At 41.7% G+C, this 17,841-nt stretch overlaps 1 protein-coding gene across 4 annotated transcripts in view; it reads left to right on the top strand.

The window, feature by feature from the left end:
- The window catches only part of PRKDC (protein kinase, DNA-activated, catalytic subunit), a 270,531-nt gene that overhangs the window by 47,557 nt on the left and 205,133 nt on the right, over nt 1-17,841 (top strand). For 3 of the 4 annotated variants that reach the window (XR_011020922.1, XM_068237357.1, XM_068237356.1), the window contains exons 15-21: nt 1,246-1,362; nt 6,233-6,382; nt 8,747-8,862; nt 12,164-12,323; nt 13,828-13,914; nt 14,036-14,155; nt 17,372-17,531. Coding sequence is in view for 3 of the 4 variants with exons in the window: in XM_068237357.1 (XP_068093458.1) it covers nt 1,246-1,362; nt 6,233-6,382; nt 8,747-8,862; nt 12,164-12,323; nt 13,828-13,914; nt 14,036-14,155; nt 17,372-17,531 (910 nt within the window). In the remaining variant the exon portion in view is untranslated. Of the gene's footprint in view, nt 1-1,245; nt 1,363-2,373; nt 2,447-6,232; nt 6,383-8,746; nt 8,863-12,163; nt 12,324-13,827; nt 13,915-14,035; nt 14,156-17,371; nt 17,532-17,841 lie in introns of those variants that run through there. The other variant, XM_068237358.1, reaches the window with a different exon arrangement.

Genomic DNA, 17,841 nt, shown 5'->3' with positions numbered 1-17,841 from the left:
TGTTGTTTGTAGGGAACGTGCATAGATTCCCTACAAACAAAGCAGTGTCTGGCATAAACCACTTACTAACCCTCCAGTGCTGATGTGCAGGTCTTCTTCACTTCCTGCAGTTCCCAGCTGCTTTGCTGCATCCTGTCTGCATGGCTCCCATGTGTCACAGGACCCGATGCCGGTCAGGTGACATGTTGGGGAGCCATACGAGGATGCTGCAGAGCCGCCGGCTGCTGCAGGAGGGAAGAGGACCTGTGCCCGGAGGTTTTGTAAGTAGTCTCTGTGCACTGCTCCGCATGATTGGAAAGGAATGGTTAGGATCGCTTTCTCTTTCATTACATTCTCCCCCTTCTTTATCAGTTGTGTTATGCAGGAGTTTTTCATTAATTTTGTGTTCATGCTGTGTGCTGATGTGTGACATTTGCTTTTGTTAATTGACATAGTGACCATTACTACCGCATTGCATAGTTGATGTATGGCTGCTCGTTGTAACGTTATCAGATTATACAGTTTTCTCATTTTTTGGGACGGATTATAAAAGTATGTACAGTAACTTGCAGCCTAAAGCTGTTTGTTTTAGTCTAACTGTGGTTTGTGTCCTGCAGGGAGATATGTTCATATCTTCATGGTAGTGTTTCTTATGGTTACATTTCAAAATTGCTGGGGAAGGTGTGTGTGTGTGTGTGTGGGGGGGGGGGGGAGACTTCCTTTTCCATGAAAATTAGCCTTTCAGTCTTGCTCTCCAGAAAAACTCTCCCACATAAGATAAAAGGATTACATGATTAGAATGTGATGGTTGGGCAGAAGGAGAAGCCTAGGAGACTACATATGTCAGAGCCCACAGCCTCTTTTCGTCCATTATATATGATCCGTCAGTAGGCCCTGACTAGTACTAGTCAGGACCTTTGAACCGGAAGGTAATGGTCATCGCGCATGTGCAGTAGCCTCCCCCGTGGTCACGCTGTCCGCACCCCTGGCAGCTTTCCTGCCTGGCGCTCACTCACAGCGACTATAGGGAGACTACTGCCCGTGCACAAGGGCCATTCCTGTTTAAATGTCCTGGCTAGTACTACTATTGTCGGGCCCTACTAACGGGACTTATAATGGATGAAAGTAGACAGAAAGGGAGGAATGGTGAACACAGCCTGCCAAAGGACCCTTACAAACAAAAGTATGTACTCCATTTAACATTCTTTTTATTGTCTTAAATGTTCTCAGAGTTACCGGTATACTTTTTTTTTTTTTATTGATTAGGATGGCTCAGAACAGACTGCAGCTTCTGGAGAAGTCCGCACAGGAAAGTGGAAAGTTCCCAGTTGCAGAGATTATCTGGAATTATTTCGAAGTCTACTGAGTTGTGATCAGATGAAGGTACAAGTTCCTCTTTATAACTGTTCATATTTATTTATAAATGCAAAACCTAATGGAGACATAAGATCATTGGTTCTGCTATGATGAGCTGCTGCTCATTATATGGATTAACATTCTCCTGACATCTGGAGACGACCTGTACTTGTGAAAGAAGAGATCAGCTGTAATGGACTGAATTGGCCACGTTGTATTCTGCTGTAGCTGGTGGAATGTATGATCAGTCAAGCTGAACTTATTCTTTGCCATATGTTTTATATTCATGAAAAACAGAATGGCGCAAGCAGTTTGTGCCCTATTATAATTGATTTATAAAGTTCCAGCAACTTAGGCGGTGCAGTACAAATATGGCACATTTTTTTACTAAAGGTGCCCACTAACGATACAATCCTTTTCATCCAATCTTACAAAATCTATGTAGTATGAGGATCAATCTAGCGAATATATTAAACAGATAATTTAGATAGTTCTTATATTACATAGAAATGGTAAGATTGGATGAAAAAGGTTGGATCATTAGTGGCCACCATTAGAAGTAAAATGGGTCAATAATAGCAATACAAATAAATACACAGCTGTAAGGCCCCGTTTACACTTAATCAGTTGCTCTCAATTATAACTGAAAGAAAACTGATTTTCAAAGTAATGCCCATGTTTTCCTATGGCACCTTTCACACTGAAAGGGGCACTACAGCGAACAACTGTAAAATTTAAAATATGTGCAAACATATACAAATAAGAAGTACATTTTTTTCCAGAGTAAAATGAGCCATAAATTACTTTTCTCCTATGTTGCTGTCACTTACAGTAGGTAGTAGAAATCTGACAGAAGTGACAGGTTTTGGACTAGTCCATCTCTTTATAGGGGATTCTTAGGGATATATTTATTTTCAAAAGCACTTAGTGAATGGCAGTTGCTCTGTCCAACTGCCAAAAAAACGGTGTAGGAAGCAGGGAAGCTGGCTAGCATCATTGTTTTAATCCTTTTTAGGGAATATATAAAGAATAAAAGCCTTGCTGAGAATCCCCTATGAAGAGATGGATTAGTCCAAAACCTTTCACTTCTGTCAGATTTCTACTACCTACCGTAAGTGACAGCAACATAGGAAAAAAGTAATTTATGGCTCATTTTACTCTAGAAAAAAATGTACTTCTTATTTGTATATGTTTGCACATATTTTAAATGTTAAAGTTTTTCAATGTAGTGCCCCTTTAACGCATTTTAACTGAAATCTTTTTCACAATGCACTGCTATGGAAAAAACGCGTACTAACGCACATCAACTGATTAAGTGTAAATAGGCCCTTGGCACACTTTGTACTAAAAATAAAAAAATGTAGACCGTGTGAGGGCTGTGCCACACTGCTGAGCGCTTCTCGATCTGTCAGCGATGCGTTTGGGTTTTTAAAAACACACTCCCATTGACTTGCATTGTAAAATCGGGATCGTGCAGTGTATTTACTGTTTTAATGCAAGTCAAGGGGAGTGTGTTTTGAAAACTGCAAATGCAGCACTGACGGGTTGCAAAGCGCTCTGCAGTGTGGCACAGCTCCGAGATGGATGTGTTTAGCTGTGGGTGATAAGCAGCTGCAAGACACAAAAGGGACCCTGCCTATTCAATTTAACAGTCTACGATGAAAGGTAGCCCTCCGTATCACACTGCACAGAGCTTTCATGTGTTGCTGAACAGAAACAATCATTAACCCTCTGCTTTTATGACACGTACATCAAGCTGGAACACTAGAAGCATTAAAAACAACTAGGATGCATGATTAAGGGGAAACCTCATCGCTGCTGCACGGGTCCAGTACAGAATGCTATTGCAAGCAATCCATTTTGGAAGCTAATGTTCCCTTTCTACAACCGCATAATCTTGCAACCTAGTTGTTTTTGGTTTCAATATTTTTACTGAACGTTTTAAGGATAACAATAATGAAAACATTCGTACATGTCGAGGACAATAATGCGTCCCATGCAGGGGAGCCGATGAACTGAGATGTCACAATGGGCCCTCCAGTAGCTATTAAGCTTCTTTTACAGGTGAGACCGATAAATAGTCATGTACATTCAATATTGCAAACAACAAGAATAAACAGAACAATTAGATCCTGTAGGTCCAACTGCAAACAGAGCTGTGGGCCTGTAGCCCATAAAAGGGGAATATAAGAGAGAGGGTTGGGAGAATCCTCCTTTACTCTCAATGTGCCCACCCCTAGCCCACGGAGGTGGGGAGAGAAGAGAATGAGAAAAAGTAGAGAGAAGAGGTAAAAGGAGGAGGAAGAAAAGAGAGCGAGCAACTTGGGTTGTTTTTAATTCTTCTAGTATTTCAGCTTGATGTGAGTGTCATGCGTGCAGAGCGTTAATGATTGTTTGTATGTAGATTGACTACTCCCCTCAGCACCTACTTTTTAATTTAAAATCCGGGTCCCTAAGCAGGATGAGCATAGCCCCTCCATCCTTGCTAAACATGAATATATGGCACCGTTCACTACTGAACCACTATTTGAAATATAATAAAATGTCAGTTGTCAAACATTTATGTTTAACCACTTTACCCCCGCGCGTACGTATTTCTCCGCCCCTTTTTCCATCCTTTAACAACCAGGGACGGAGAAACACGTACTTTCCGCGTTCCCGACGCTGCCCGCGCTCCCGCTCGTAAACACGCCGCCCGCCGCTAGTAAACACGCCGCCGCCCGCTCGCCCAGAGATCAATGAACGGGAAAATCCATTCCCGTTCGTTGATCTAAGCCCCGCAATGATCAGCTGCTCTCCTATGGGCAGCGCAATCATTGTGAGAAAAAACTCACGTGTCCAGCCTCCTTATACTTCCTCCAAGCTTCCGGAAGGAAGCTTGGAGGTCGCATTAAAACAAAAAGTTACTGTGGCCATCTTGTGGCCAAATAGTAAACTACACCCTACACATTTTTCACATACAAATAAATGACTTTTACACATAAAATTAACTCATTACCTCCCACACTCCCCATTTTTTTTTTTTTTTTTGTAATTAAAAAAAAAATAAAAAATTTACAATTAAAAAAAATACATAAATAGTTACCTTAGGGACTGAACTTTTTAAATATTTATGTCAAGAGGGTATAACACTGTTACTTTATAAACTATGGGCTTGTAATTAGGGATGGACGCAAAAATGAAAAAAATGCACCTTTATTTCCAAATAAAATATTGGCGCCAAACATTGTGATAGGGACATAATTTAAATGGTTTTATAACCGGGACAAAAGGGCAAATACGTTTCATGGGTTTTAATTACAGTAGCATGCATTATTTAAAAACTATAATGGCCGAAAACTGAAAAATAATAATTTTTTTCCCCACATTTTTCCTATTTTCCCATTAAAACACATTTAGAAAAAAATAATTCTTGGCATAATGTCCCACCTAAAGAAAGCCTAATTGGTGACGGAAAAAACAAGATCTAGTTCATTTCATTGCGATAAGTAATGATAAAGTTATAGACGAATGAATGGAAGGAGCGCTGAAAGGTGAAAATTGCTCTGGTGCTCAGGGGGTAAAACCCCTCAGTGGTGAAGTGGTTAAAGAAACCCTTATTTGAAGCAAACATTTATTTATCAGTGATTCCAGCGTACCAGGCACACTTGAAAACCGCTGCAAAGGAGCTTGCCTTATTCAGTTGCTTTCCGGTGTAAAAACTGTCAATTACTGTACATTTTGGGGACACTGTTGAACAAGGCTTTAGGCAGGGAACACACTTGTATTTTAGTTTCCTGCGCACGTTTTTCTGCGTAAAACAAAATGTGCAGAATCATGATGCAGAATGTCAGGTTTTTTTCTGCAGGAAAAACACATGAAGTGTGAACTAGCCCATTGATAAACATGAGTTCTCAGTTTTCCTGTGCAGAAAACACGTACAAAAACAGTCAAGTGTGTTTGCCTAAGTGAAAGCATCTCGGGCTGCAATAGGCACAAAGAGCAGTAAGCAGGATTTAGGGGCTACAAGTGATTTTCTGCTCCCAGCCTAATGCATGCAGATTATGAACAATATGATCAACTTGATTTGAGGTAACTTTGGCCAAACTTAAAGGAATACTATCGATGTATGCATTTATTTTTAAATGCTGTATGTTGTAGCACACATTAGGGCAAGTACTAGGAGTAATTTGATTCCTCACACAGCTGTTCCTCTCAGCTGTAAAATCCTCCGTCAGTTTTGGCGTCAGTGTTGGATACAAAATGTATCTAATACTGAGCTCCCAGAGGGCTAGACCATGTCTCTGCAAAGGGGAGATGCTATCAACTCCTCAGTTTATAGTTTAATTATCACCTTGCTGAAAGAATCTTGTTGATATGGTGGTAAGGGGTTAAAGATTCTAGCAATGTGTGTTTATTATCTTTGCTTCTCTTTACTGATAAAGATACTAATAATGCTAATTGTAGACAGTGGTCTGCCCCTCTCAGCAGCTTGTAAAGTGGATGCAGCCTGGAGTGAATGCCTCAAGCAGGCAGCCAGTCTGAGTGTAAACACAGACTCATGGTATAGCTAGTTATATTCCAGCAATATTCCAGCTCATTTAGTTACCTGTTACCACCTCAGATCAGCCTATTTCTCCTCATGCCTGCTGCATGCTGTGAGTGACACAGTGAAATATATTTGTGAGCTGTGTGACAGAGTAACCAAGCAGCTCAGGGTGACCCAAACTACTATGAGCTGTGTGAGAAATGAATTTTTAAGCAGGGATAGTGAGAGAGAGACCTGGGTGAATAAATAAAGTGCCCCTAGCACTAGTGGTAATGTGTACACTAATATGGAGTAGTAAAAAAAAAAGTCGTTTCAATCGATAGTACTCCTTTAAGTTGTTTACATTCATCTTTCTTTTATCCATCATAGGACTCCGTCTTCTCAGATGAAATAATCCAAACTATCAATTCACCTCTAAAATCTCTGAATAGATTGTTGTATGATGAACTTATAAAATCTGTTCTCAAAATTATAGAGAAATTAGATCTTACACTCCAGAAACAAGATGCTGGACACTTGGTAAGTGTTTCAGACACTAGTCCGTTATGTTTAAATTAGTCTACAGTCATTTTCCACTGTCGGTCACCATGTCTACTAAAAAAGAACCAGTTACAAAGTTTGTTTGTAAAGCTGTGAGTCTTTCCAATCAGGTTTCTTTCAGCTAGAATAAAGTCTGTTCGATATAGATGTTATTTTACTGCACTATTATAAACCTTGGAGTACAGTAGAATCTCTGTCATCCGGAACTCAACTAACCAGCAATCTCAACCAACCATCATAAATCACCTGCAGTACTCAGTGGTGAAGGCCAACTGCCGAGGCTGTTTGTGAGCTCGGCTGTGCTGGGATTCACAGCTCCCTTAATGTTAACGTGAACCTGAGGTGAGAGTGATATGGAGGCTGCCATATTTATTTCCTTTCAAACAATACCAGTTGCCGGACTGCCCTGCTGATCTACTGTATTTGGCTGCAGTAGTGTCTGAATTACACCAGAAACAAGCATGCAGCTAATTTTGTTAGTTCTGATATTTTCAGAAACACCTGATCTGCAGATGCTTGTTCAGGGGCTATGACTAAAAGTATTAGAGGTAGACGATCAGCAAGATAGCCAGGCAACTGGTATTGCTTAAAAGGAAATAAATATGGCAGCTTCCATATCCCTCTCACCTCAGGTTTACTTTAGCATACTTTCAATTACTGTATTTTAACATTTAATTCAGAGTGCAAAACCATTTTTAATGACTGTAAGGGTCTTGTTTGTAGGTGGCCACTAATGATCTAACCTTTTTCATCCAATCTTACCATTTCTATGTAATATAAGGGAACTGCCTAAATTATCCATTCAATGTATTGACTCAATTTACCCTAATACTACATATATGTTTTAAGATTGGATGAAAAAGATTGGATCATTAGTGACCACCATTAAATTGATGAAGGAAAAGTAATTTTTTTTTTCCTTTGATTAATGTGTACTATTTTATACTAGAGAGCATTTTTGTCCACTTAACCTCATCTTGTGATTTGAATGTTATACATATTTTACTGCTCTGTCTTCCAAGTTCACAATCAGGTATGAAGTTGTCTGCTGAGGCTGTGAATGTCTAGCTTGGCATTAGAGCTGGCCATACAATCCTCTCAGGCCTTTAAAGAGAACCCGAGGTGGGTTCTAAGAATCCAATTAGCACTCAGAGACTGGGTCTGCATATAATGCCCAGCATCTGTTGCTATACTGTTTCCCCCCAGGTCCACCCTGCGCTCTGCTGTCCTCATAAATCAAACGCCGTGCTAGCGACATCGCTAGCCGGCTGTTCACCTCTGCACTTGTCACTCTTTAACAAAGCTGTTAGTGTTGTTCTGCATATTTCTTGCAGTTGAACAGTAAGCAGATGGAGAACTGACACTACCACTAGGCTAACGACTTCCAGTTAGCTACATCCAGCATTATAAAGTGTGCTCTGGATAGTAAAATAAGTCTATGGAGCAAGTGAAAAAAAGGAATCTGGCACTAGTTTGATTGCTTTATTCCTTGAAAATACACAGAGGCGAACATGCTATGCTATACATAAGTACCTGCTGGATGAAATGGTGGTGAGTGCAGAATATTGGCTCTGCCTGACTGCCGTTTCAATCTGCATGAGCTTCTTCCGAGGCAAAAGTTCCACATATCTACTTTCAAGTAATAAAGCAAAGTAGTGCCGGATTCCTTCTCTTCACTTTTTTCACTTCATATTTCTTGCAGTACCTTTATGTGACTTGTTTAAAGAGTATGTGTTAATTATTAACTGAAATAAGCAATGGCATAAAGTGTGGCATCTCGGGCGACAGCTTGGAACCATCAGCCTTTCAGGTACTCCTGACTTGAGTTTTAGGCCGCTTTTCCACAGACGACTGAACTGCAGTTCAGCATACCCTCTGCTGCCCACTACTGTCCTTCTGGTGCAATTAAAATGCAGTCGAATGGCAGTGGTTGTAACGCCACTTGTGTCAAACGCTGTCATGTGAAAGCGTTACCATGCTGCAAAAAAGTCTCCATTTGGAAGCCGCCTGTCTACAGCGTATGTTGAGCACTAGCAAGCGCCTGGCCAATGGACAGGAGCAGTTGATAGGTGGTGAATTCTCACTGCCTGTCAGGTGCTTGGGGGGAAAAAAGGCCTTACTAATGCAGGGTTCAGCCATGTGCAGATCAAGAACCGATGGCGGTAGTGCGGATGTGGTCTAAGAATAGATTTATTGATCAGTCAATATGCACTGATGATGTAAACCTTTTTGGGGAGCTTTATTTGTATACTTATGCAAAAGAAAACTTGGAAAGATTGAAATGTAATTAAATGTTACTAATGAAAAAAGTTGTAATCCACCATCTCTTGCACATATTTTTAGGATGAGGCGGATCAAAGCAGCTCTTTCATTATTGCAACTTCTGACCCAGCAGCCAACCTTTATCCTTCCAGACCAAAGGACTTCACTGCATTTGTTAATTTGGTGGAGTTTTGTAGGTATGTTTCTTTGATGATGTAAAATGTTGTTTATATTTGCAGGCAGTATTCATGTGATGCTTTCTAAGGGCTCGTTCCCACTTGTGCGCCGGCATGCGGTTTGCGAGACGCGATGCCGGCACAGCTGCTCGCCTCTCACAGCCGAATCCTTCTAGGCTATGGGATTCGGACAGTCACTCACAGATTTATGCTGCAGGGCCTCAGATTTTTCCTCGGCCACGAATTCGGATGCATAAATAGACTTCTGTAGGCTGCTAAAATCCATCCGATTTCGTAGGTGGGGAATCGGCCCGGAATCGCAGCAATGGAAACATAGCCTAAGAGCTGTTGTTTTAGGGACTTTAAAATGTATCTGCTAAGGTAACAATGTTGCAAACTGTGTGTGGCCATCTTTTCTTTGGCTTCTTTGCCTAGAGACTTACTGACCGGGGACAAGAATGCAAATGAGTTCAGATGTTTCGGATTTTATTGATTGCTTGGTTTTTCCAAGCCAGTGACAAGGAAGATGTGATCCAAGAGTAGCAACGTTACATTGCAATTGTAGGGATCAATAGACTGAAGCCTTTTGCCAAAGCCAGAGTGGGTCCGTGCTACTGTGCACGTGCTTTACAGCCATGATTCCTCAAGCTTCAGAGGTCTCAGCACTGGAATGACCGGGGGAGGAGGACAGGGAAGCCTCTGGAGTAAATATAAATGTAACTGTTACATTGGCATATTTGGTTGTATAGTCCTCTTCATATTTGGTTCAACTATAATCCCTCATAGACGATATGACAGACTGCCCTGGCCAACTATACTTTTGGGCAGCAAAAGTGATAGGACAGTATAGAAACTTATATTTGGTTGCTTTTCTGTCTTATGACATATCCCTGGAATCTTCTGCCTCTTGTTCCAAAATTGGAGGAGCTGCCAGAGTTTAAACTACTGGTATAAACAGATTATGATATAATCGAAATAATCTGGCAGTAAATCTGTTAGATAATTGTATGGTGTGTACCTAGTATAATGGAGGACACTCACACACACTCACACACTCACACACACTCACACACTCACACACAAACACCGCAACCTATTACTAGATAAAGATTAAGAAAATATACCAGAGGCTGCCACAGGACAATTGAGCGGCTGGGTGGGACAGCAATGGAGCCTACGAACCACAGAGAAACCTCTGATCTACTGCATGCTTGTTCAGGGTTAAAAGTATTAGAGGCACCGAAAGAAAGCCTAATTGGTGGCGAAAAAAACAAGCTATAGATCATTTCGTTGTGACATGTAGTGAGTAACTGATAGGCGAATGAATGGGAGGAATGCTGACAGGTGAAAATTTCTCTGGTCCGTAAAAACCCTAGGGGGTGAATTGGCGGGGGAATAGTAATTAATACGGCCCGGACTTGTGCAGAAGCAGGATCAGCCATATACCGGCTTTATCCTGCGCCCAAGTCTACCGGCGCCGATTTCAAATGTATGCCTTTAAAGCGGACCCAAACCAAACTTTTTTTTTTTTTTAATTCAAAATATTAATTGCACCGCTTTGACACATACAAAGATAAACACTCCTTCAAGCCTGTGAGCATTTCAGTGCATGCTTTTCACCCTTCTCTTTTCATAACTAGGGTTATACAGGTGGCAGCCATTACTTCTGCGCTTAGTAGGAGGTTTTAGATCATGGCTGTGTTTGTCATCAGCTACCCTCCCTCAGAGGGGCATCGTCTATGTGAAATCTCACACAAGCTGAGATTTCCCCTGTGACATCATCAGTAGCAGCCTGTATGTTGTTTTTGTTTTTTATCTCTTTTACCAGTCTGCCGGATTCTGTCCCGGCAATATGAAAGGAAGGGAGGGGTTCCTCCAATAAATGTAAAATATTTTATATTTGTCATCATGCAGCTGAAAAAAGGCTGCTATTTATTTATTATAAGTTAGGGTGGCCATACATGGTATAATTCAGGGCTGTGGAGTTGGAGTTGGAGTCCGGAGTCGAGGAGTCGGAGTCTGGGCAATTTTGGGCACCCAGAGTCGGTGTTGGAGTCGTGGTTTCAGAAACTGAGGAGTCGGAGTCTGAGTTAGAGTCGGAAGATTATTGTACCGACTCCACAGCCCTGGTATAATTTTTCATTTTTTTTCAATTAGATAATTTAGTTCGATTATTCCGTTAGATCGAATATAAAGATTTGTTTCCAGCAGACGCAGAACTACTGCGCCTGCGCAGTCCTCTCTGGCCCATGTGGCGGTGATTGACGATGCCGCGGGCACAGTAAAGGCCGACCTGGAGGTCACCCTGACGTCATCGCCGGGGACCGGGAGCGAGCTGCGGCGAACGGCTGCGGGGAGAGCTGCGGCGAGGGACATGCTGGGAGCTTGGGGCTGGAGGAAGCCCCCGGTAAGTAGCACCTTTTTTTATTAAATGTTCCTTGATGACTCCTTTAAGCCATAAACCCTGAACAAGCATGCAGATAAGATGTCTATGACAAAATCTGACAAGATTGCCCCATGCTTGTTTCAGATCTGTGATTTAGACCCTACTGACCAGAAAGGTCAGCAGGACTGCCAGGCAACTGGTATTGTTTGAAAGGAAATTAATATGGCAGCTTCCACAGGTCTCAGGTTCCTGCTGCGGTCTGTATATGATCACCCCTCTGGAGAATGGCATAATATGCAACTATTTAGAACAGGGGTTATCTTTGTGGGCCAGACACTGAAGCATACCGAGGTGACAACCGGAAGTCCAATTGGACAGCAGTGTCACCTAATGTGCAATTTCATTGGAAACCAGCGAATGACTGCTTTCTGGCTTCCATGTGGATGGGTGGTGCCAGCACTGGTATTCTAATGTGGACCACCAATATTTAACGATGTAGCTGACCGCATCTATAAGTAATACATGTAGTGTGTGGGGGGCCGGTAAAAAAGCCTCAGGGACCGCATTCGGCCTGCGGGCCTTAGTTTGAGGACCACTGATTTAGAATCTATGAGCTCTCCCACTGCCCCAGTGCTGGAATGTGTTGTTTACCCATGTACTGTGAGATCTGAGAGTTCAGACATTCTCCCTCTCTGCAGGGAAGATGACCATGTTTTGTTGAACCAGCATGCATGGGTTTTTTTTGCATGTAAATCGCATGTAATATTGATAATCTTTGTGATGTGCATAAAAGCAAGAGGTGTTTAAATGTGGTACAGGACCATGGTTTTAAAAACATAGGAGTGCTTAACCTAATCAAATTGTCTTATTAGGTCTTCTTTACTTTAGTGTTTGTACAATCACTCACCTTGCCTGGTGGTTTTGTCTTTATTCAAGTGAAATAATACCGAACAAGCACATAGAATACTTTGAGCCATGGGTATATGTATTTGGCTATGAACTCATTCTGCACTCCACGCGGCTGCCTCTGATCAGTGGATTTTACAGGCTGTTGTCCGTAGCAATGAAGAATGCCAAGAAACTCAAGTACTTTGAGGTACATGATTTTAACTTTCTGAAAGGTTTTTAACATTTGGAAAAAGGGATACGATGCTGAAAGTACTCTTCCCCAGGGCTGTGGTGTACAGAGATAAGTTTCTCAGCTGACAAAAAAAAATAAGCAAAAATGTCAGAAGTCAGGCTCTTCCAAACCTCATTCCATAAAAGTGAGGGGTAAAAATTTAAAGGAAAAAAACAAACAGTTTTGCAGGGTTGTTGTCAGTCACATGACTGATACAAGCTGCTTCCTCTGCTGCAAGGGATCTGTGCCACTTGGTAGCTATGTGCTATTGCATTTATCTCTTCAGAGCTAAAAAGAGCAGTGATGACCTGCCACAACAACACTGCAAAGGTGCAAAATACTGAAACAATCTTTATTAGACAATCATACCAAATCTATGTAATAGAAGGGTAAACTGAGTTAATACATTTGAATGGATACTTTAGGTAGTCTCTCATATTGCAACTAAGATTGCATCATTAATGAGCACCTTCATGCTGGGTGCACACGATACGTTTTTCTGCTCGATTTTCTATCTGATTTTTTCCCGCTTGATTCTCTCATCTTTTTCTATGAGAAATTGACCCAAAAAAATGATTGGAAGGAATATTGGACATGTTGGAAATTATCTAACAAACCCATCTATCGAGTGGAAAAACGTATGGTGTATTCCCAGCAATAGACTTGGCAGAAACAGCCTGCAGTGACTCATGACCGACACCTCTCATTTCCTGGCTCTAAAGCTCTGGCTAGAACACTTTGACCTCTTTTTTCCTTTAGCACTGATTTATGATGCCAATCAGATTGTAGGTACTCAGCTGATGGAAACCACGTGGAGAAGTTTCCATCAAGGCCCATACACACGTCGTATTTTTTTAAACGACCCGTCGTTTGGACGTCCCGTCGTTTAGGCGTCCGGACGTCAAGTTGGGCGTGTGTACAGTCCGTCGTTCAGCTGATAAGACTGGTCTTGAGTGATCCTCCAGGTGGATCGCTCAAGACTAGTCTTATCAGCTGAACGACGGACTGTACCTGCGAGCGATTTGACGTCCGAATGTCTGACCGACGAGACGTCCGAACGACGGGTCGTTTAAAAAATCAGACGTGTGTATGGGCCTTTAGTACGATGCATTTGTGCCACCATTTTTCCCAATTGTAATCGTCATGCTGCTGCAATTTGCATAATCCTTTATCTTGGAACTATTTGCCTCTCATTGACCACCCCTAATCTCTATTAGTGCGCTGTGTCACAGCCAGTGCATTGTATGTCTTCATCATTCATTATACAAATGCTATCAAAGATGAATGCACTGTTATTGCACCAACCGCGTTTTACAAATATCGCTGAAGTGTTACATTTGTAGTGGAGGGAGGAATATATTTTTCTATTTATCTTGTGACGTTTGGCCTTCGTTGTGCAATTTGAATATATTGTGAATACATTTGTTTTCCTCACATTTTACAGTATGGTTTCTTTTTTTTTTCTTTTCCTTCATACAAGGGGGCCAATCCAAAAAGTTCCAGATGGTGTCCAGATGACCCTGAAAAGTTGGCTTGCTTTTCTCTCTTTGCAAAATTTGGGAAAGAGGTATGGGGACGTTTGGAATGGCTTACTGGATTTGGTTCCAGTGTTAATGTATTGTTTCATTGCATATTTTACTGCACAGTCCTCTAATGCAATGTACACTGTCATGTTGTGTTTGTTCCAGGTGTCTGCCAAAATGAAGCAATTTAAGGATGAACTTTTGGCGTCTTGTCTAACCTTAATCCTTTCTCTGCCCCATGATATTATCATGCTGGATATGAAAGCTTACATTCCATCATTGCAAGTGAGGAAATGTTTTGAACTCTATCAATTATTTTTTTTTTTTATTTTTTTTTTAATAAAATCCTGCTAAGATCATTTCTGAGCAATAAGTGATATCACTCCTGATCTTGTAATATCAGGGCAGCACACTGGAGAAATGGTTGTCTTACTTTGCAAAAGTAAAGTTCTCTGTTTCAGGCGTTCCATTGATACAGTCTGCATAGAGCAGTGGTCCTCAAACTAAGGCCCGCGGGGCAAATGTGGCCCACTGAGGCTTTTTTACTGGCCCCTTCCACTTACAAAATGTATTACTTATAGATGCGGTCAGCTACATCTTTAGATATTGTTGGTCCGCATATAGAATAGCAGTGCTGGCACCACCCATCCACATAGAAGTCAGAAAGCAGTAATTCGCTGGTTTCCAATCAAATTCCACATCAGGTGACACACTGCTGTCAATTTGGACTGCAGTTTGTCACCTGGGTTTCCTTCACTGTCTAACCCGCAAAGATTTCTACATCATTTTATGTATCCTCTGGCCCCCCAGCAGACTAAAGTATGTTGACCCGGCCCTCGACCCAAAACGTTTGGGGACCCCTGGCATAGAGTTTGTATTTTTCAACCTTTGTTTGCTCTGGAAGTGCTGTCTACCTGTCATATCCCCAAAAACATACATCTAGGTCATTTGGCTCTTCCTCACATTAAAGAGAATCTGTATTGTTAAAATCACACAAAAGTAAACATACCAGTGTGTTAGGGGACATCTCCTATTACCCTCTGTCACAATTTCGCCGCTCCTCGCCGCATTAAAAGTGGTTAAAAACAGTTTTAAAAAGTTTGTTTATAAACAAACAAAATGGCCACCAAAACAGGAAGTAGGTTGATGTACAGTATGTCCACACATAGAAAATACATCCATACACAAGCAGGCTGTATACAGCCTTCCTTTTGAATCTCAAGAGATCATTTGTGTGTTTCTTTCCCCCCTGAGGGGGCAATTCATAGCAGAACCACAACACTGAAGAACTTGGCAGCCTTCCAGACACAGGCCGACAAGTCTGACAGGGGAAAGATACATTGATTTATTACAGAGACTCAGTGATAGTACAAAGTGCTGCAGTAAGCCAGAACACATTAGAATAGCTTTTAGAACTTGTAGGATGATAAAAAACAGGATGCAATTTTTGTTACGGAGTCTCTTTAACTATAGAATGTGAATGCTCAGATTTCTCTGTACAGTGGTGTTGTAAATGTATTGGTGTTTCTAAGCATGGATTATGGGATTTCTAATAGAAAGTAGGACCTATGCAGAATAATATGGCTGCACAACGTAGTTTAATATTTTGGTCCTTCCATCTATTGGTCAGTGAATTCACTTTTTCTGCACCAGATTCCTTGTGGCACAAGATTATTATTATTTATGTAGCGCCGACATCTTCCACAGCGCTGTACAGAGAATATTGTCTTGTCACTTAACTGTCCCTCAGAGGAGCTTACAATCTAATCCCTACCATAGTTATATGTATATCTATCCATGTATTGTGTAGTGTATGTATCATAGTCCAGGGCCAATTTTTAGGGGAAAGCCAATTAAATTATGTGTATGTTTTTGAGATGTGGGCGGAAACCAGAGTGCTAGGAGGAATCCCACTCAGACACAGGGAGATCATACACACTTCTTGCAGATTGCAGAACCCCTGGCTGGGGTTTGAACCGGTGACCCAGTGCTGGTAACCACTAGCCAAACATTGTTACTGATCTTGTTCCAAGTTGTTGCTTGCTCTTGCACTACAGGTAGAAGTAACGTCCGCTCTACCAAATGACATACAAATCCAATCTTTATTGGCAAATCGTTCGGACAAAGACATATCAGGCCATGTATTTTGGAGTTTGTGCTCTGATATGTCTCTGTCCAGAATGATTTGCCAATAGAGATTGGACTTGTATGCCATTTGGTCAAGTGGACTTTCCTTCTGCCTGTGTCGTTTGGTCTGGATACGCCTGGTCCTGCTCCTGTTTTGGCATGGTGGTGTGGTGAGCAGTGTTTTTACTCCTTAAAGGGGACCTAAACTCAGAATGTCCTCTCTGCTATAAAAGATGCAAAACAGCATTATAAACCTTTAGGCAGGGGTCACACTTGTCGGCTTTCGTGCGCGTTTTCTGCACAGAAAAACTGACTTCAACTGAGAACTCATGTTAATCAATAAGCAAGGTCACACTTTAATGCAGATTTCGCATGCAGAAAAAAAACTGACATCTTGCGCAATTTGTCAGTTTTCTCTATAAATTACATTAGCTGCTGTAAGACAGGGGTCACACTTGTCTTTCAGTTTTCTGCAAAGTGTAGAAACTGAAAGACAAGTGTGACCCCTGCCTTAAACAAAAAACATTTCTTTGTTACAGCTGATACAAATCCTAAAATCTGCACTGTTTCTACTTCCTGATTCATGGAAGCAGACATGTTGTTAACATCCTGTGCTTTCAAATGAGCTTTTCTGCCAGCTCTGCCATGGCAGTCAGGTGACACAGGAGAGATCAAATTACAACTTGTGATTAGACCATATGTGTCAAACTCAGGCCCGTGGGCCAAATCTGGCCCGCAGCGCAGTGCCATACATTTTGGCCCACCAGTGCTTCAGATATTAACAGTAAAGTTGGACCGCGACCACTGACATGCTCTCTTCCACCTGCCTGAGCTCCGCCCACCCACCAGCCCTCTTCCATTGACACCTCTGGATTAGACACAAATGAGGGGAAATTAAACAGGATAAACTCTCTTAATACATTCAGGGTGCATTCCTCTGTTTTCCTTATGTCCTGTGCAAGAGTTCAGGTCCACTTTTTCTTGTACTAGCACCCATTTCCAAACGTGTGCTGCTGCTTTCAGTTTCGGCACCCAAGGAATGAACAAAGGTCTAAAACTTTACTTTTCAACCATGTGACCTTATGTGATTACCATGATTGGCCACTTTTTGGGGATTTTACAAAGCAAACTTCTCTTGTCTTTTGCACTTAAATGTGGGCAATGGGAAAGCGTTAAATAAATATTTTTAATAAAAATCGTCCAGAATAAAGTTAATTTGAACACTGAAAAAATTAAATAAGAGAGATCTACTGTGTATAAAATGAACTTTTACTCAAAGGTTAATGGACTGGCAGCACATTGGTGTGTCTCTCTCTTCCACTAAATCACGTGGCTGCATAATTGAATGTTGTCCTCTTTCTTCCCCTGATGTAGTCTGCGTTTAAGCTAGGCCTAAGTTGCCCACCACTTGCTGATGCTGCCTTGGATGCCCTTGAAAATTGGTCTTCTCGAATTCCCCAAAGTGATATGCAGCCTTTTTACAAGGACATTCTACCATCACTGGATGGATACTTGACAAGCTCGTCATCTGAAGGTAATGCAGCGTAACAGTGCTGCTCTTTGCCTATTTATGTCGGATGTATGTTTTATCTGATAGACAGAGGTATGCTTATTTTTAATATTTGCTCCTATTTAAGGCTACTTGCACACCAAGACGTTGCGTTAGGTGCTGCGTTAAGGTCGCATAACGTGCACCTAACGCAAGGCCAGGTGCTCTTCGATGTGGACGTCAGAGTGAACCGCGTTGTGCAGCTCACTCTGGCGTCCGTGATGCGTAATCTTGGACGCATGCAGCATCACGTGGTCCCGAAGGCCAATTGCTGCACAGAGCGGCCGCACCAGGA

The sequence above is a fragment of the Hyperolius riggenbachi genome, chromosome 5 (assembly GCF_040937935.1).
Source record: "Hyperolius riggenbachi isolate aHypRig1 chromosome 5, aHypRig1.pri, whole genome shotgun sequence".
Taxonomy (NCBI): domain Eukaryota; kingdom Metazoa; phylum Chordata; class Amphibia; order Anura; family Hyperoliidae; genus Hyperolius; species Hyperolius riggenbachi.
Note: the sequence above shows the minus strand (reverse complement) of the source record. Positions and strands in the feature narration are given on the sequence as shown.